The following is a 21,298-nucleotide window of genomic DNA, read 5'->3' on the forward strand; positions in this document are numbered from 1 at the left end:
TGTAGATCTGTTGGCAGGTATTCTTTAGATTGCCCAAGTGTGGAGGCCCTTCCTGCCTCCAAAACACATGATCTGAGACTGACGATGGGTTCAGTTCCTTTATAAAAATTAAGTGCTGTTGCTTGAAATCCGGAAATAGATGGTGGAGATTCAAACAACATACATTCTGATTGTAATCAAAGGCTTTGGTTGTTCAGTGATTTACCAAGACAAGGTTTCATATTTGTACAATACTTTTTTTTTAAATCACTTTCAAAATAGACTTGATTTATTCTCAGAGAATGTGCTATCTATAATGTAGAAAGCTGTGAGGACACACAGAAGGTATATGATCTGTTTTAGTTGGCTTAAAAGTAGGCCATAATTTCCTGATGTTTATTTCATGGTGCTGCAGGTGTGTCATATACTGTCTTGGGTGTCAGTATTACATTCTGTCCTTGATTTTATAACTGATTAGTGACCTTGGGAAAGTCTCATACTCCAAGTGAAAGGGCTAGGCAAACTTCGTGATTCTGTTATAACTTGGTAACCTGTTCTTCGCCTAGGAATTGTCATGTGGAACAGATTTTAAACAATTTCCTCCCTATTTTAATTGATCTGTTCAAGGTCATGTGTGGTCCTATGCTTTGGTGGTCTAGGAACTAGCTGGAACTAGTGATTACTGGGGAAAAATTACGGAAAATATGAGGCAAACAAGCACCTAAGTTAGGATCTAAGAACAATGGGTGTTTGGTTTCAAAAGGCTTCTACTTGGAAATTAAATGTTTGAGACATGAAAATTGACTTTAATGTGAGCCATGTGTGACCAAGGACTTTTTCAAGAAGGGGAGGAGATGTCAGAGGTAGTCAGCGTAATGTTTTCCTTCTTCATGAACGATGCTGTGTTGAGGTGTGTACTCTGTGACTGTTCGTGTAAGCTTATACATTGGCGACAGTATAAAAATGTTTTTTCATACTAAATTCATGTATAAAGTTTAGACTTTTGCTTTTTTCTTTGTAAACTTATGTTACTATGGTAACATTCCCAGAGAGTCCTTTAAGACAAAATACACTTTTATTACCTCATTTTTATGTTTTGAAATTCCTTTTGCCTTACTCAGAAACAGACTTCTTCATTGCAATTTCTCTGTAACCCATTTTGTACATTTGGAATATTGTATATACCATTACATGTGAGACTGAATGCTTGTCTTTCTAGAGGCATTAAACTCTGTAGGAAACTGACCTTTATATTTCTTATAAATAAGTGGAAAAACTATTGGGAATGAAAATTTTATACTTAGCTTTGAGGTCTTTGAAATACTTAGTGTGTGTATGTTTATTTTATTTTTTTAAAGATGGACCACGACCTAATCAAAAAGAAATGCTTTCACTACGAGCATTCTTATTGATGTTCATTAAACAATTAGTGATGAAGGTGAGTTCATATTTTTTAGCCTATAGCATGTTTCTATTATAAATTATAATTTCACATAAAATACAATCTTGGTTTATTTACTCTTTTCTCTGTTAATAGGTTTCCTCAGTGGAGAATATTTTGTAAGATATTTATTACCTTAGTTGTTTTTTGTTCTTCTTTTTTAGGCATATACTGATAAACATTAATACAGAATTGAAGATTGATAATTGTAATATATGTTAGATGAATTTCTGTAGGAGTTCAAGTGTATTCCTTCTTTCATTGAACAGATAGTTACTGAGTTCTTATTCTGCTATTTTTAGAACTGGTGATATAGTGGTGAGCAGAACTCCTCAAGGAGGTTTCGTTTTTAGGGGTTCCTTGTACCTGACATTCACATTTTGAGAAATATTTTTCCTGTATGAATGTAACAGATACGTTTATATTTTATCCCATTTCATTCAACAATAGGTTAAGTAAAATTTAATGTTTTTTTAAGGAAGGTGTTTTGAGTTTATAGGATTGCAATATATAGATACATTTGTTGCTGATATTTTATTCAGTATTTTACTGTGTCATTTTATTTTCTATTCTTTACACTCTAATGCTGTATTAGCTGTTATATAATATTGTGATAAGTGGACCTAACTTTTAGTGTATCTTTCAGACTCAGATACCTTATTTCCATTTATTAAGAAATTTATTCTTTGAATTGTCTGTTTCTATTCTTTCTTAGTGTGTTTTGTTTCCTAATTGTCTTGCTTATTGTTCTTTTTTGAGATTTCATCTTTTTTAATGATAAATAAACTAATGCAGTAGGTTGAAAATTTTCATAATAAGTTTGCGTTTAAAAGTATAGCGTTTTTCCCAGTGAAATTACTACTCAGTTTTTAGTAACTGACATTTTAGCTTGGTAATAATAGAAGCTGCTTATTTTATTCTCCAAATTTAATAGAAAATTAAATTAAAAATTATCTTCTGTATTTAGAAGAGTCATGGTGTGAGCAGTACATTAGCCATTATTTTTGCTTTCTTCAGGGTTCTGTAGTTTTACTAGACAGGTTATCATGTACTGTAAGGTGCTGAAAACAGACTTGATACCTGATCTCTTTTGACTTCTGCATAGTCTTGCATACTGCATGTCTTTAGTGCTTCTTCCAATTATTAATTTACATTTAGATTCTCTATTACATTATCTTTGTGTATTTATAGCCACAGAATAAGTTGACAAATTTATATGTATGATTTTCCTTTTTAAAAAAGTTATATGTACATGTAGGATACTTGTATTATATTTTTAAAGGATTCTGGAGTAAAGGAAGATGAACTACAGGCCATTCTTAATTATCTACTCACTATGCATGAGGTAACATTTGAATTGTATATTTTTTGAAGCTGCATTATGGACTTTATTTATTTATTTATTTATTTATTTATTTTTAGGGCTGTATCTGCAGCATTTGGAAATTCCCAGGCTATGGAGGCGAATTGGAGCTGTAGCCGCTGGCCTACATCAAAGCCACAGCAACGCCAGATCTGAGCTGTGTCTGTGACTAACACCACAGCTCATGGCAATGCTGGATCCTTAACCCACTGAGTGAGGCTGGGGATTGAACCCACGTCCTCATGAGTGCTAGTGGGGTTCATTACCTGTGAGCCACAATGGAAACCCCTGTGTTTTTTTAAAGTAAAAAAATTAAAGAAATCTTTCATTAATGATATAACTATCTTGGAAAGTAAATGTATCTAAGAATTAAATCTTAGCAACCTTCATTTAAATACTCTTTATTACCACAAGATGCCTCCGTGAATAATCATGAAAGACTTTAAAAAATGTTACGTGTAGATATTGTTGACTTAATGATAAAGTACACAAAAAATACTGTCATTGTATTTCCAGGAACCAGTGTAACAAATGGAAAAATAACAAAAAAGTCTAAAAATGATTGGACTTTTAAATTCATAGTCTTCCGACTGATTTTATATGTTCAAATACTGTTAAGTTAAACAACTCATTTATATAATTGATATGAAATTATGTTGTTGAAAGAAGGTTGAAAAATAGATTGAGATGACTGGAGTTTTTTCCTTTATTTTTTAGCACTGGGAAAATGTAATATATGCCAGATGTAGTCTAAATAAATAATCCGATTAAATGTGTTTTAAATAAGTAAAATTTGGAAATTGATTTCATTTAAAGGACAATATTTATATGATAATTTTATTCCTGTGTTCCAATTCATGTCTTGTGAGTTAACCTGTTACAGCATGAGATAGTACCTTTTAATAGCATTAATAAATGAGGTATGATTTGGACTTATTATTAATTGGGGCAGAAAAGAATGAGATCTTTTCTTGATTGGATCATATTTCACTAAAACATTAATGGTTGTGATTTCTTTTTCCTCTTGAGTAGTGTATTCTGTTATATTTTTAGATGTTTATGACCCTAAGGGACCAAAATATTTCCTAAGAGAGAAACTTGAAATCACAGTGATCCTTTGTTTTCTCTGCATCTATTAAATCGGATTTTTCTGGTCCTTCAAATTTTAACTTTTCAGGAGGCCAAGTGCTCTACCTCTAGATCATTTACTTAGCGTATTGAGAATTAGGTATTCTAGTAGTTGGCACAGCAAAAGCTCAAAAGCACTTCAGGGCACTGAAGAGGTGACTAACTGCTGCTTCTCTTTACCTCTTTGGGTTAGTATTTTATCAGAGTTGGTCCTACTGATATGCAGACATAATTGGAATGTTCAACAAAGGTTGTGAAGGTCATTTTTTTGTCTTTTTGTCTTTTTAGGGCCGCACCCATGGCACATGGAGGTTCCCAGGGTTGGGGTCTAATCAGAACTACAGCTGCCGGCCTACACCAGAGCCACAGCAACGCGGGATCCGAGCTGAGTCTGCAACCTACACCACAGCTCACGGCAACGCTGGATCCTTAACCCAGTGAGTGAGGCCAGGGGTTGAACCAGCAACCTCATGGTTCCTAGTCGGATTCGTTTCTGCTGCGCCACGACAGGAACTCGAAGGACTTTTTTTTTTAATGTTAGATTTCAGAACTCATGTGCTTGCTCCTGTGCTATTCTGCAAATGTTGTCAAGTTATGCCACATACATTGTGTTGACGGAGTGAACATTTAGTGATCATCTGTATCTTTAACACTGACAACATATAATGTATGAGAACTATCCAGTTATCCTTTCCCCAAAAGTCTTCTTTTGGAACTAGTTTCTTGAGTGGCTTACTACATGAAGTGGTCCTAGTGTGTTGCCCGCAACACAGCCACTGTATTCACAACATCAGTTAGCATACTAAGGCTTCAGTTTATTATTCTTGCTGTAATAAAAAAGAATGACCTAGTTCACCCCCCCACCAACTCCTCCTGGTTTCTTGATGTATAATCATTCCTTTAAAAAAAAAAAATCCAAGTCAGTATCTATTATAGCAATAGAATATGTTTTAGGAAATTTTCGTACAGTATAGGAGACATTTTATATCTTCGATTAAGAAATTATTTGACTGGTATTTTGAGTTGTACAGGTGAGTATGTAAATATAAAGAACAAATTTATTAAAAACCAGTGTATTTATATAGATGTCTACTTTTTTTTAAGTTGAAATTCATTGTTTGAGAAGTTGTCAGTGTTCAAATAAGATGTTTTCTTTATTTAAATTCTGAAATAATTTTAGGACGACAATCTAATGGATGTCCTACAGTTGCTTGTTGCATTAATGGCAGAACATCCTAACTCTATGATACCTGCCTTTGACGAAAGAAACGGGTTACGGTAAGAGTTTAACATATCAAGAATTTTAATATATTTGATATGAGATTAATTTGGGAATGATAACATTCTTAGATATGAAAAGTATTTTACCAGATCTTATAAAACAAGTTAAGATGTAAGATCCTTTTATTTCATGTGTTATATTTTTTGAAGAAATCTTTTTTTTTTTATTGCAGCAGTATATGGAAGTTCCTGATCCAGGGACTTAATCTGAGCAGCAGCAGTGACAGCGCCAGATCCTTAACTGCTAGGCCACCAGGGAACTCCTGAAGATGTCGTTAATTATAGAGACTGTGTTAGTATTTAATATATGAGGAGAGATCAGGCAAATTATTCCAGTGTCTTTTATGTTGTTAATACAATTATACAGCTATTGTAAGGTCAGACTTTTAGTGGACTTATCTTTAGGTCCTGGAAGAGTAATATTCAATTGTGATTGAAGAGGAGATTTCTGTCCTTCCTTTAAAATATAACCTCTTCCAACTCCAATCCCAAATCGTCATTGTATTAGTCTCCTTGGGCTGTAGTAATGAAAGACCCTAGATCAGTTGTTGTAGTAATGAAAGACCCTAGACCAGTTGTCTTAAACACTGTAAATTTGTTTTCTCACAATTCTGGAGACCAAGTTCAAGATCAGGATGCCAGCTGGATTGTTGTCTGGTGAAGGCTTTCCCTTTGGGTTGTAGATAGCCACCTTTTTGCTGTATGTTCATGTGACCTTTTTTATGTGTTCACAGAAAAAGAGAGCAACCAAGCACTTTGGTTTCTTTTTATAAGGATGTTAATCCTGTTGAATCAGGACCCACCCATATGATCTCATTTAATCTTAGTTGCTTTCTTATAGGCTCCATTTCCAAATACAGCCACATGGGGCTTAGGTTTTTAACACACGAATTGAGGGTACATATGCAGTCCATGGCAAGCATCAGAAACAAGAGTACCTTTTCTTTTTTTTGTTTTTTATTTATTTATTTATTTTTTGCTTTTTTAGGGGCTCACCCATGGCATATTGAAGTTCCCAGGCTAGGGGTCTAATCAGAGCTCAGCTGCCCTGCTTACACCACAGCCACAGCAATGTGGGATCCAACCTGCACCTGCACATAGCTCACGGCAATGCCAGATGTTTTAACCCACTGATTGAGGCCAGCGATTGAACCTGTGTTCTCATGGATACTAGTTGGGTTCATTACCATTGAGCTACCGGAACTCCACTTTTGTTTTAAATCTTTCATTTAATGAGAGGTCTTTTGGGCTGTAAGTGTTACAGCCTCTTTGCTGGATGATCAGCTTTACTAACTTAGTGCTATTGTTTTAATAAATTTCCCATATCAGTCCTCTATTACAAATTCTGTATTTGTTACCTTTCAGTACTCAGAAGATGGAAGATGACTTTATACATTATACTTTTTTTTTTCTTTTTAGGTGTGCACTTGCGGCATATGGAAGTTCCCAGGCCAGGGGTCCAATCAGAGCTACAGCCACCGGCCTACTCCACAGCCCCAGCAGTGCAGGATCCAAGGCATGCCTGTGACCTACACCACAGCTCACTACAACCCCGGATCCTGAACCCACTGAACAAGGACAGGGATCGATTCCGCACCCTCATGGTCATCAGCTGGATTCATTTCCATTGAGCCACAATGGGAACTCCCATTATACTTAAGGAGTATATTTTCAGAATTCCCAGAGAAACAGAACCAAATGTGTGTATGTGGTAAGCTGGCAGGTGGAGATCCACATAAGATTTGATGTTGCAGTTGGATTGCAGAATTCCCTTCTCTAGAGAGGTCAGTCTTTTTTTTCGATTAAGGCCTTCAGCTGTTTGGATGAGGCATCCATATTATGAAGGGTAGTTTGCTTTATTCTGAGTCTGATTTAAATATCTGAGTAAGTGTGACCTCAAAGAATGATTTTGGAAATATTCTCTTCTCTTTAATTTTCTTTTCTTTTTCTTTTGGCCATGCTACAGTATATGGAAGGTCTCAAGCCAGAGGTGGAACCAGTACCACAGCAGTGGTTCAAGCCATAGCAGTGACAATGCCAGATCCTTAATAGCTAGGCCGCCAGGGAACTCATCTTTAATTTTCTTGAAGGCTTTGTACAGAACTATTACTATTTATTCTTCAAATGTTTGTTTAAATTTACCAGTTAAGTTTTCTAGGTGTAGAATTTTCTTTGTAAGGGTATTTTTAGCTATAAATTCAATTTTCTTAATAGATACAGGGCTGTTTTTCTGTTTTTTCTCTGGTAAATATTGGTAATTTTGTATCTATCATGGAATTGTCTATTTTATCTAAACTGTTAAGTTTATTGGTATAAAGTTGTTCATTTATTTTCACTTAAATATCTGAAAAGCCTTAGTGATTTTACTTCTCTTATTTTTTAACACTAATAATTTGTGTTCTTTTTTTTTTTTTAAACAATTCTGGCTAGACTTTGATCAAATTTATTTATTTATTTGTCTTTTTACCATTTCTTGGGCCACTCCCATGGCATATGGAGATTCCCAGGCTAGGGGTCTAATCAGAGCTGCAGCCGCTAGCCTACGCCAGAGCCACAGCAATGCGGGATCCAAGCCGAGCCTGCAACCTACACCACAGCTCACGGCAATGCCGGATCCTTAACCCACTGAGCAAGGCCAGGGATCAAACCCGCAACCTCATGGTTCCTAGTTGGATTCGTTAACCACTGAGCCACAACGGGAACTCCTGATCAAATTTATTGATTGCACTGTTTTGAGGCCTTTCTTCTTTCTGAAGATAGGTATTTAGTACTCTAAATTTCTTCCTTAAGCACTTTCAGTTTAATGTCATTTTTATGTCAAAGTTCTTTTTTTCATGCTTTACCCATGTGTTATTTAGAAGAGTGTTCCAGAGATCTTTTTATGTTTGAATTTTAATTTAATTCCATTTTTGCCTTTGAGGATTTTTGTATAACTTGAGTCATTTTTAAATTTATTGAAAGGACCTACTGTATAGCACAGGGAAATCTCAATAGTCTGTAATAACCTATATGGGAAAAAAGAATGGATATATGTATATGTATAACTGATGAACTTTGGTATAAATATGCATCTAATAGGACGTTGTAAGTTCACTGTACTCCAATAAAATTTAGATAGGAGTTCCCTCTGTGGTGCAGTGAATTGAGGATACAGCATTGCTATAGCTTTGGTACAGGTCGCAGTGATGGCTTAGATTTGATCCCTGGCCCAGGAACTTATTACATATGTTGTGAGTGTGGCTGGAAAAATAAAAGTTCCATGTCATTGGGAATTTATTATAAATATACTCTTTATGACTGGACCATAGTGCCTTTATATTTGGTTAAGCACTATTCTGGGTATTTTTGTGAAATCATTTTTTGGATGTGACCAACATTTAAATTGGTGGACTTTGAGTGTAGCAGGTTACTATTCATTTGGATTCTCCTGTGGCTCAGCAGGTTAAGGATCCAGCATTGTCACTGTAGCAGCTTGGGTCGATGCTGTGGTTTGTTTGATCCCTGACCTGGGAGCTTCCACATGCTGTGGGTGCAGCCAGACAACAGCGACAACAATGAAACCTCTCTTGTCTTACTTTGGGTTTTTCTTTTACATGCACCACTTAGGGATTAGGCAGAGAATTGGGTCATAATTCAAATCTTATTTCAATTTAGAAAGGCTTGATATTCTGGTCTGAGTCTGCCCCAGGCATGTGCATCTCTTGTGTCAGTTTAGGGCTTTTTCAGGTTTTTATACCAATTTTGAGGATCCTTCTCTCTTATTTGCTCCTATTCAGGATTCCTCCTACCCTCTCTACCATATAGGGACCCATTTTCTTTTTCTTTTCTTTTTTTGCTTCTTAGGGCCACACTTGCAGCATATGGAGGTTCCCAGGCTAGGTGTTGAATCAGAGCTGCAGTTGCCAGCCTACACCACAGCCACAGCAATGCAGGATCCGAGACGCCTTTGCTACCTACACCACAGCTCACGACAATGCCAGGTCCTTAACCCACCGAGCGAGGCCAAGGATCGAACCTGTGTTCTTATGGATGCCAGTCAGTTAACCACCGAACCACGAGGGGAACTGTGGGACCCATTTCTTAATTCCTCTCATCAGAAGGGTTATTTTTCTCAGATTACTAGCTACCTGAACTTCTGACAAGGACTAACTCTGAAACAGGGACCCACTCTTAGGTCAGATTTACAAGCGAAAAGTGAAAATTGAGACTCTTACCTCCAAAATGGGAAACATCCAAGTATTAATGCCCCTAACACCAACACAGGTGCTTTTGTTTAGTCTTCAGAGTGCTTAGAAAATGGCTTTTAAAATTTTTTTTGTAAGTATCCTGGTACATAAGACAGGCTGAATTATTCTTATTCCATATTGGTTGGACAAATATATAACAGCATAGTTATCATTATGTATCATGCAGAATATTTTCAATGCTCTAAAAATCGTCTGTGCTCTGCCTATTCAGCTTTATCCCACGTTCCCACCAACCCTACAACCACTGCTATTTTTATTTTCTCCCTAGTCCTGCCTTTTCTAGAATGTCATATAGTTGGCATTATATAGTGTGTAGCCTTTTCAGATTGAAGACTTTTCATAGCTTTTCATAGTTTTTTCACTTCTAGAATGTCATATAGTTGGTATCCTACAGTATGTAGCCTTTTCAGTTTGAAGACTTTTCATAGCTGGATACCTCATGTCTTATAGGCCTGAGTATTTCATTGTTTGGATGGCCACTCTTTATATATCCTTTGATGTTTTAAAAATCATCTTAGCTGTTTGCAAGTTTTGTTAATTATGTGTAAAAAACCTGCATGTGCAGGTTTTCTCTGGAAATAGGTTTTCACTTCTTTTGGATAAATACCAAGGAGTACAATTGCTGGATTGTATGGTAAAAGTATAGTTAGTTTTTGTAAGAAATTCCCCAACTGTCCTCCGAAGTGGCTACGCCATTTTGAATTTTCACCGGCAATGATGAGAGTTCTATTGCTTGCCACTCTCTCCAGCATTTTGTTACCTGTGGTGTATAGAACTTCCTGGATCAGGGATCAAATTTGAGCCGTAGCTGAGACCTACACCACAGCTACAGCAATGCTGGATCCTTAACCCACTGTGCTGGGCCAGGAATCGAACCTGTACTGCCGCAGAGACAACACTGGATCCTTAACCTCTTGCACCACAGTGAGAACTCCCAGAATTTAGTTTTGTTTGGCCATTCTGACATATGTATAGCAATATCTCATTGTTTTTTGTTTGTTTTTCTGGCTGTGCTTGCTACATGTGGAAGTTCTGAGGCCAGGGATTGAACCTGCACCACAGTGGTGACCTGAGCCACAGCAGTGACAATACTGGATCTTTAACCACTAGGCCATCAAGGAACTCCTCTCTATTGTTTTGATTTACATTTCCCTGATGACATGTGATATGGAGCATCTTTTTATATTCTTATTTGCTGTATGTATATATTTTCCGTGGTGGTGTGTCTATTAAGTTCTTTGGCCATTTTTTTTTTTTTTAAATCTAGTTGTTTGTTTTCTTATTGTTGAATTTTATAGTGTTTTGCTTACTTTGGATGATAGTCTTTTAGAAATGTGTCTTTTGCAGCTGTTTTCTTTCAGTCTTTGCCTTATCTTCTAATTCTCTTGATACAGTCTTTTGCATAGCAATTTTTAATTTTGATCAAGTCCAGCTTATCAGTTATTTTTATTGTGGATTGTGCCCTTGGTGTTGTATCTAAAAAGGCATCATCATACTCAAGATCCTGTGGTTTTATCCTGTGTTTTCTTCTAGGAGTTTTATAGTTCTGCATTTTATATTTAGGTCCATTTTGAGTTAATTTTTATGAAGAGTATAAGGTCTGTGTCCAGATTCATCTTTTTGGATGTTGGTGTCCTGTTGTTTCTCTGCATTTTATATTTAGGTCCTTTTTTTTTTTTTTTTTGTCTTTTTGCCTTTTCTAGGGCCGCACCTGTGGCATATGGAGGTTCCCAGTCTAGGGGTCTAATTGGAACTGTAGCCACCAGCCTGCGCCAGAGCCACAGCAACACAGAATCCAAGCCACGTTTGCGACCTACACCACAGCTCACGGCAACGCCAGATCCTTAACCCACTGAATGAGGCCAGGGATGGAACCCATAACCTCATGGTTCCTAGTCGGATTCATTAACCACTGAGCCATGAAGGGAACTCCATTTGAGTTAATTGTTATGAAGGGTATTAGGTCTGTTCCAGATTCATCTTTTTGGATGTTGGTGTCTTGTTGTTCCTCTGCATTTTATGTTTAGGTCCATTTTGAGTTAATTTTTATGAAAGGTGTGAGGTCTGTGTCCACATTCATCTTTTTGGATGTCAGTGTCATGTTGTCTCAGCATCATTTCGTGAAAAAGAGTATCTTTGTTTCATTGTCTTGCTTTTGCTCTTCTTTTCTCAAAGATTGGTTGACTAAATTTATGTGAGTCTCTTTTCTAGGCTGTATTCTGTTCCATTCATGTGTTTGTGTATTTTTTTTTTTTTTTGCCAGTACTATGCTGTTGTGGTTACTATAGCTTTATAGTAAGCCTTAAAGTCAGGTAGCATCAGTATTACACTTTTGTTCTTTTCCTTCAATACTGTGTTGACTATTCTGGGCTTTTGTTCTCCATTCAAACTTTAGAATGGTTAGTATCCATAAGATAACTTGCTGGGATTTGATTGGAATTGCATACTATAGATCAAGTTGGGAAGAACTGAGATCTTGAGAATACTGACTCTTCCTATCCATGAGCTGGATTTTTCTCTCCATTACTTAGTTTTGTAGTTTTCCTCATATAGATATTATACATATTTTGGTTGCTTTGTATCTAAGTATTTCATTTTAGAGGGTGTTTATGTAAATAATAATGTGGTTTAAATATCATATTGCACTTATTCATTGTTGGCTTATGAGAAAGCAATTGAATTTTGCATATCAACTTTGTATTCTGCAACCTTGCTATAATCACTTACAATTTCCAGGATTTATTTTGTCAGTTCTAGATTTTCTTCATAGCTGATCATGTCATCTGTAAACAGAGTGTTATATGTTCCTTCATAGTCTGTGTATTATTTATTTCCTTTTCTTACTTTACTGTTTAGCAGGAACGTCCAGTATGATACTGAAAAGGAATGTTCTTGCCTTTTGTTTGATCTTAGTGGGAGGGTTTTGAATTTCTTCCAATTAAGTATGAAGTTAGCTGTAGGTTTTTTGAAGATAGTATTTATCAAGTTTAGAAAGTTACCATCTATTCTTAGTTTATTTAGAGTTTTTAATATGAGTGCTGTTGAATTTGTCAAATACTTTTTCTTTACTGATAGAATTGATAATTTTTCTTATCTGTTTATTTGATGGATTATATTAATTGATTTTGAAATGTTGTACCAGCCTTGCATACTTGTGATAAATCTCACGTGGTCATGGTATATAATTCTTATACTTTTTGGATTTGATTTGCTAATATTTTCCGAGAATTTTTTGTTTATTTGTTTGTTTGTTTGTTTTTGTCTTTTTAGGGCTATACTGGCGGCATATGGAAGTTCCCAGGCTAGGGGTCTAAATCAGAACTGCAGCTGCTGGCCTGTGCCACAGCCATGGCAACAGGGGATCCACGCCGCGTATGTAGTCTATACCACAGCTCATGGCAATGCCGGATCCTTAACCTACTGAACAATGCCAAGGATTGAACCTGTGTCCTCATGGGTGCTATTTGGGTTTGTTGCCATTGAGCCATGACAGGAACTCTTTTTCCCATCTTTATTAATGTATGATATTGATCTCATGTAAGATATTGGTAGTTTCCTTATAATGCCTTTCTCTGGTTTTGGTATAGGGTAATGGTGGCTCATAGAATAAATCAGCAGTATTCCTTCTTTTTCTGTGTTCTGAAGGAGATTGTAGAGAACTGGTATAATTTCTTCTCTAAATCTTTTTCTTCTCTAAACCTTTTCTGTCATCTATTTTTTCTTTTATATCTTTCAAGAAATTGGTTCATTTCATCTAGGTTATAGAATTTGTGGGCATAGAGTTGTTCATACTACTCTTAATATGTCCATGGGCTCTATAGTGATATCTCTCATTTCTGATATTAGTCAATTCTGTCCTTTCTCTTTTTCTTAACTTGGATAGAAGCTTATCGATATTATTGATCTTTCTGAAGAACCAGCTTTGGTTTTATTGATTTGATTTTATTTATTGATTTTTATTTTCTGTTTTATTGATTTCCACTCTTTATTGATTTATTTTCTATTTTATTGATTTCTTCTGCTTACTCTGGATTGAATATTTTTGGCCAAGTGTCCTAGGGTGAAAATTTATGGTATTTATTTTATCTTATTTATTTATTAATTTGTTTTGTCTTTTTGTTTTTTCTAGGGCCACACTCACGACACATGGAGGTTCCCAGGCTAGGGGTCTAATCGGAGCTGTAGCCGCTGGCTTACGCCAGAGCCACAGCAACTCAGGATCCGAGCCATGTCTGCAACCTACACCACAGTTCATGGCAACACTGGATCCTCAACCCACTGAGAAAGGCCAGGGATCGAACCCCCAACCTCATAGTTCCTAATTGGATTCGTTAACCACTGAGCCATGACGGGAACTCCATATTATTGACCTTAGATCTTTCTTTTCTTTACTTTTTAGGGCTGCACCTGCAGCAAGGGTTAGGGGTTAGGGGTTGAATCAGAGCTGCAGGTGCTAGCCTATAACACAGCCACAGCAATGCTGGATCCAAGTCACATCTGCAACCTCTGCTGTGGCTTGTGGCAACACGGGATCCTAACCCACTGAGCGAGGTCAGGGATCGAACCTACATCCTCGTGGATACTAGTGGTTCTTTAACTGCCGAGCCACAACAGGAACTCCTCTTTTTCGATACATTCATTCAGTGCTATGAACTTTCCCTTAAGTGCTGCTTTTGCAGCATGTCACATATTTTATGTTTTCATTTTCATTTGGTTGAAAATACATTTAATATTTTGAGATTTCAAGCATCATGTCATTTAGAAGTATGTTGTTTAATCTCTGAGTATTTTAGAAGTATGTTGTTTAATCTCTGAGTATTTTGGGGTTTTGTAGTTATCTTCCTGTTACTGGTTTCTAGTTTAATTCCATTGTGGTCTGAGAGCAAACTTTATATAATTTCCAATGTTTATATTTGTTGTTTATGTGTGTCTTATGGCTTCAGGTGTGGTCTACTTGGTTAATGTTCCATGTGAGCTTGAGAAAAATATGTTTTCTATTGTTGTAGAATGAGGTAGTCTATAGATGTCAGTTACATCCAGTTGATTGATGGTATTTTTGAGGTTAACTATGTCCTTACTGAATTTCTCCCTGCTGGATCTATCCATTTCTGAGAAAGGGATTTGGAAATCTCCAGCTATGATAGTGGATTCATCTTTTTCTCCTTGCAGTTCTGTCAGTTTTTGCCTCACATAGTTTTAGGCTCTATAGTTAGGTGTATACAAGTTAAAGACTGTTATGCCATAATAGAGAATTGACCCCTTTATCATGATATGATGCCCCCCACCTTTGTCTTTTTAGGGCTGCATGTGTGGCACATGGAGGTTTCCCAGGCTAGGGGGCGAATCAGAGCTACAGCTGCCGGCCTACAGCACAGCCATAGCAATATGGGATCCGAGCCACGTTTGCAACCCACACCACAGCTCACGGCAATGTCGGATCCTTAACCAACCCCCTGAGGAATGAACCCCTCATGGATACTAGTGGGGTTCATTATCCACTGAGCCACAACGGGAACTCCTAACGCCCTTTTTTTATGTTGATAATTTCCTTACTTTGAAGTCTTCTCTGTCTGAAATTAATGTAGCTGTTCTTGCTTTTTGATTAGTGTTGGCATGGTATATTTTTCTCCATTGATTTACTTTTAATCTACATATGTCTATGTGAAAAAGTGGGTTTCTTGAAGACAACATATAGTTGGTAATCAAGTTTTTATTTATTTTTAATTTTTAATTTTTTTTTGGCTGAGGCATGCAGCAGCTTGAAGTGGGATCACAGTTCTCAGACCAGGAATTGAATCCAGGCAGCTGTCATGAAAGCACTGAATCCTAACCACTGGACCATTAGGGAACTCCTGTAAACAAGTTTCTAAATGTCAGAAATGTACATTAAATTCACCCATATCTTACTGAGGTTGGGTTTATAATTATGTGACTTTATGAAGAAATATGCACATATATACATTAGATATTTTTGAAAAATATAGTAATTTGTTTTTATTTTTTAACTTATTCAGTGTTATGTATAAACTTATGGCATCAACAAGTGAAGGAATCAGAGTACAAGCTCTCAAAGCAATGGGCTATTTTTTAAAACACCTGGCCCCAAAGTGAGTATGCATGAATGGGCTGTTGTATATTATATGTTCATTTTATAAATCTTTGGAATAGTATTTGCATTCTGTGGTTCCTCTAGTTTCTCTTTTCTTTATTTCTATTCATAAAATGCTATATAAACTTCTTCCCATTTCTACATATTGAAAATAAAGTGGGGAACCAGGAGTATATTATTTGTGTTTTGATTTAAATTTTCCTTTTTTTTTTGGTTGTTCATTATGAGAATGCCTTTGTATAAACTGAATTCTTGGTAACCATACAAACATCATTTCACATGTCTTGGTCATCATTTGCTTTATCTGTACTATAAAGTTGACATATTAATCTGGAGATTTGCCACATCGTGTATTTTATGATATATAGAACTAAAAACTGAAACTCTCATGTTTCTTTTTTTCTTAGCTGAGCCAAGGCATTCATATCCTACCTTTGTTTCTTATACCAGGATTGGCTTATTGTGAAAATTAAGAATTTTGGTGGTGGAAAACTTGTGGTCCTTATGTTGAATCCAACTGACCCACTATAAATAAAATTTCATTGGAACACAGACACAATTGTTATTTGCTTATTATCTATGGCTGCTTTTACATTACAGCAGCAGTTGTTGCTTCAGAGAACATTTAATCCCCAAAACCTAAAATATATAATATCCAGCCATTTGCAGAAAACATTTGACAAACTCAGGAGTAGAATTAAGTTTTTGATCCTTCAGTTTCTAAATTTTTGCCTGGAAGTTTAATTTCAGTATAATCTTCACAGAATTCTTCTTACAATTCTCTTACACATCTTTTACCTTTGCCTCTACATTTTTTTCTACTTTTATTGGGCTTTAGATTATTATTTATAATAGAGCTTAGCCCAAGTTTGATGGGGGGTAGCAGGTGGTTAATAAATAATTGCTCTGAATATTTGGTGAGGATTTTTGCTTGGCTATGACATAGACAGTCTCGTATTTTTTTTTTTTTTAACTTTAGTTGTGCCTGTATTGTAGTTTGTATTTCTCTGCTTAAAGATTTTGTGACCTTCTAAGTTCTAGGTTGAAGAAAATTGCAAGCATTATTGAATTGAGATTTATTGATAGTGTGAAAACATTTTTGTGTCTCCTTCGTCAGCAGGCATATTAAATAGTGAGTAATAAACTCTGCATTTAATTATGTTTTTTCTCTGTCATCGCAGAAGAAAAGCTGAAATCATGCTTGGACATGGATTGTTTTCATTGCTGGCCGAAAGACTCATGCTTCAGACAAATTTAATCACAATGACTACGTACAATGTCCTGTTTGAGGTAGGATGTACTTAGAATTTAATCTTAATAATTTCTGATGTAAATGCCTGTATAGTTTAGTTGATAGTGTCTAGATGAAATAAGGTCTTTTAGGTTTGCTCAATGATTTTTTTTTTTTTTTTTTTTTTTTTTTGTCTTTTTGCCTTTTCTAGGGCCTCTCCCACGGCACATGGAGGTTCCCAGGCTAGGGGTCTAATCAGAGCTGTAGGCACTGGCCCACGCCAGAGCCACAGCAACGTGGGATCCGAGCCGCGTCTGCAACCTACACCACAGCTCATGGCAACGCCAGATCCTTAACCCACTGAGCAAGGCCAAGGATCGAACCTGCAACCACATGGTTCCTAGTCGGATTCGTTAACCACTGCACCATGACGGAACTCCCTCTATGATTTTTGAAATTGGTTTTATAAAGGAAATATGGCTTCATCTTAAAGCTGTTGATCTATGAATTATTATTATTATTATTATTATTATTATTATTATTTTGTCTTTTCTAGGGCTGTTCCCGTGGCATATGGAGGTTCCCAGGCTAGGGGTCTAATTGGAGCTGTAGCTGCTGGCCTACACCACAGTCATAGCAGCGCGGGATCTGAGCATGTCTTCGACCTATGGCAACACCAGATCCTTAACCCACTGAGAAAGGCCAGGTATTGAACCCGCAACCTTGTGGTTCCTAGGTGGATTCATTAACCACTGAGCCACGACGGGAACTCCAGATCTATGAATTATTAAACAGTGTGGATATCTCTGTTTAAGTATTTACTCTGTTGTATTAACTATTTGAGTCTCATTTTATAATTAAGTAAAATAGAGTAATAATGTTGAAATTATTCTATGTATTGCAGGAGACATTTAGCATGGCAATACTGGACTGTATATATATTGATTAGTGTTGAACTTAAATTTCACTAATAGTGATGGTAATACAGTGATTATGCTAATACAATCTAATATTTTACTTCTATAGATTCTCATAGAACAGATCTGTACTCAGGTGATACATAAACAGCATCCAGATCCTGATTCTTCAGTGAAGATACAAAATCCTCGTATGTATTTAAAATACTTTAATATATATTTTCATGTATTTCTTGATTTTTGCTTTTTGGTTTTCCAGCTTTATTGTAATATAGTTGATATATTTTATTGTGTAATTTTTTTTTTTTTTTTGCTATTAACGGCTGCACCTGTGGTATATGGAGGTTTCAGGCCAGGGGTCAAATCGGAGTTATAGCTGCTGGCCTACACCACAGCCATAGCAACACAGAATCTGAGCTGCGTCTGTGATCTACACCATAGCTCATGGCAACACTGGATCCTCAACCCACTGAATGAGGCCAGGGATCGAACCAGCAACCTCATGGTTCCTAGTTGGTTCGTTTCTGCTGCGCCACGATGGGAACTCCCTATTGTGTAATTTTAAGGTGTACAGTCTAATGATTTGTTACATGTATATGTTGTGAAATGATTAGCACAATAAGGTTAGTTAACACATCTATCACTTCACATAGTTAGAATTTTTTGTGTGTTATGTGTGGTGACAGCTTAAGATCTACTCCCTAAGCAACTTTTAAGTACTCAGTACGGTATTGTTGGCTGTGATCACCAGGTTATGCATTACATCCACAGAACTTAATCGTTTTGTAACTGTAAGTACTTTCTGAGCACCTTCATCCATTTCTCCATCTCCCCTCCTTTTTATGCTTTTATAAATACCTTTTGCTGCTAAAAGGAAATTGACTAAAGAACCTAAAGTTGAGGAGTTCCCTTCATGGCTCTGTGGTGACAATCTTGACTAGTGTCTATGAGGACACGGGTTTAATCCCTGGCCTTGCTCAGTGAATTAAGGATCTGGTGTTACCGTGAGCTATGGTGTAGGTCACAGCTGTGGTGTAGGTCACAGCTGTGGCTCAGATCCTGCGTTGTTGTGGCTGTGGTGTAGGCTGGTAGCTGTAGCTTCCATTTGACCCCTAGCCTGGAAAATTCCATATGCCATGGGTGTGGCCCTACAAAAAAAGGACAAATAATCCCCAAACACCTAAAGTTGATACTGTTGAAAACACATTGTTCAAATACTATTTCATTACAGCCATTAATATGATACTAGTTTTTTTCGTGTTTGATGTTGAATATAACCTCAAATTGACCTTAGTTTTTGTGGAAATGTTTATATACATTTTGAAGAATTATATGCATAAGATCTTGATTTCATGTATGTTCAAATTTTTGGTATAGTTTCAATTACACTCTTTAGTGAAGTCAGGCTAGGTTACTAAATTTGGAAAAATATCTGTCCTTTATTGTTTACAAACTTAGTCTTTGTTAACAGTCTTCTTTTGATATTTACAATTCTTAAGCACTTATAAAAGGTATATACATTTTTCATCTTGCCTTTAAAGATTATTGACATTAAAATATCTGGCTCGAAGAGTTTTGAAGGTTAATTACTTTTTGTGTGGTGAGTTGTGCTCATGTTTGTGGTACTCTATTTTAGTACTTAATTAATTAATTAATTAATTTATTTATTTTTTGTCTTTTGTCTTTTTGTCTTTTTGTTGTTGTTGTTGTTGTTGTTGCTATTTCTTGGGCTGCTCCCGCGGCATATGGAGGTTCCCAGGCTAGGGGTTGAATCGGAGCTGTAGCCACTGGCCTACGCCAGAGGCACAGCAACGCAGGATCCGAGCCGTGTCTGCAACCTACACCACAGCTCACGGCAACGCCGGATCGTTAACCCACTGAGCAAGGGCAGGGACCGAACCCGCAACCTCATGGTTCCTAGTCGGATTCGTTAACCACTGCGCCACGACGGGAACTCCAGTACTTAATTTAAAAACACATGTCACATGTTTAATTTTTCTCAATCTTCAGGGAGATGTGATGTCATTATTATATTTTGGAGAATATAAAACAAAATACCTTGATCATGTATATAATATAAAATATATTTTATGTGGTTATGGGAAAGATGACTTATTGAAGTAAGAATTTTTAAATTATTATCTGTGTAATATATTGACAGAAAAGGTAGGCAGTATAATGTGCTGTTTGAAAACATGGAGTGTCTAGCTTTTCAATCTTAACTATATGCCGTAATAGTTATGTGATTTTGGGTAAATTACTTAATTTCTATATTCTTCAGCTTTCTTATCTCTAAAGTGAGGATAATAATAGTATCTAGCTATCATGATATAAAGATTAAATGCACAGATACTGATTCACAGACTTTGAAAAACTTATGGTTTCCAAATGAGACAGGTTGGGGGGTGGGGAGATGTACTGAGGGTTTGGGATGGACATGCTATAAAATTTGGTTGTGATGATTGTTGTGCACCTATAAATGTAATAAAATTCATTAAGTAATAAAAAATAAAAAAATAATATCTTCAATGCAAAAAAATTAAATTTATTAATATGAGTATTTTCTTAAAGCAGTGTCTCACCACAGTTATATCCTCAAAATTAGTGGCTATTGTCATCATCCTATTATTATGGTTTATTATCATTGTAATCATTGTTTAGGTGGATAGAGAAAATTTTTGTCAGTAGAATAAATCAGAAATTACTCCCAAAATATTATTTATTTTATTTTTAGTCTTTTTTTTTTTTTTTTTAATGGCTGCATCCATGGCATATGGAAGTTCCCAGGCTAGCTACTGAATCAGAGCTATAGCTGCCAGCCTCTGACAGCCACAGCAATGCTAGATCCGAGTCACATCTTCGACCTATACCGCAGCTCATGGCAACACTAGATCCTTAACCCACTGAACGAGGCCAGGAATTGAACCTGCATCCTCATGGATACCAGTCAGGCTCTTCACTAAGCCGTGACAGGTACTCCCCATAATATTTATTGTATGATATAGTATCTTCAATTTTCATATTTTAAACTTGTTGCTTCAGAATCACCAAAAACCTAGGCAAAATGCTGCTTTAGACTTGTTCAGTTTTTAATTGGGTAAACTTTGACGGTATTCAATTTTTGATTCAAGGTATAGCCATTTTTGTTTTTTTGAAGTTCTGTATTTAAGTATATATTTTAAAAAAATTCTCTTCTTAAAGCCTAATACTAGAAGTTTAGACAGCATTATATTTAAGGCCCACTTCAGTTTTATTTGTTTGGGGTATTAAAATAGGTTTTAATCTACTTTTGATTTTTTTTGTGTGTGCCTAATTTTACTTTTAGAATTGTGGAAGAAAATCTTGATAACTTTTAAAATTCACAGTGATAAAGGAAAGAGTATGTTCATATTACAAATCTTGTTGAAGAAGCTGAGAATTTGTTCTTTTTTCTGAGCTTTTGATTATATATCCTTAAGATCAACTTTACTAACTGGCAGAGGTTAGGGAGAGGTGCCAGTTTTACCATCATTTGATTCATTTATAATTTAGTTTATTATAATCTTTTAAAATTCAGCTTTACATGTTCTAATGATGGAATTAAAAAATCTCTTTCTTGGGAG

General features: G+C 36.0%; 1 protein-coding gene across 7 annotated transcripts in view; it reads left to right on the forward strand.

The window, feature by feature from the left end:
* LRBA (LPS responsive beige-like anchor protein) overlaps positions 1-21,298 on the forward strand; it is a 712,651-nt gene that overhangs the window by 105,395 nt on the left and 585,958 nt on the right. For all 7 annotated transcript variants that reach the window (XR_014812812.1, XR_014812814.1, XR_014812813.1 and 4 more), the window contains exons 15-20: positions 1,338-1,417; positions 2,703-2,765; positions 5,092-5,189; positions 15,454-15,546; positions 16,730-16,838; positions 17,806-17,887. Coding sequence is in view for 4 of the 7 variants with exons in the window: in XM_021100637.2 (XP_020956296.1) it covers positions 1,338-1,417; positions 2,703-2,765; positions 5,092-5,189; positions 15,454-15,546; positions 16,730-16,838; positions 17,806-17,887 (525 nt within the window). In the remaining 3 variants the exon portion in view is untranslated. The remainder of the gene's footprint in view (positions 1-1,337; positions 1,418-2,702; positions 2,766-5,091; positions 5,190-15,453; positions 15,547-16,729; positions 16,839-17,805; positions 17,888-21,298) is intronic.

This window comes from Sus scrofa, chromosome 8, assembly GCF_054392235.1.
Source record: "Sus scrofa isolate SSC_HxYL_T2T_F1_AM1 chromosome 8, Sscrofa_HxYL_maternal_Yorkshire_Landrace_v2.0, whole genome shotgun sequence".
Lineage (NCBI taxonomy): Eukaryota > Metazoa > Chordata > Mammalia > Artiodactyla > Suidae > Sus > Sus scrofa.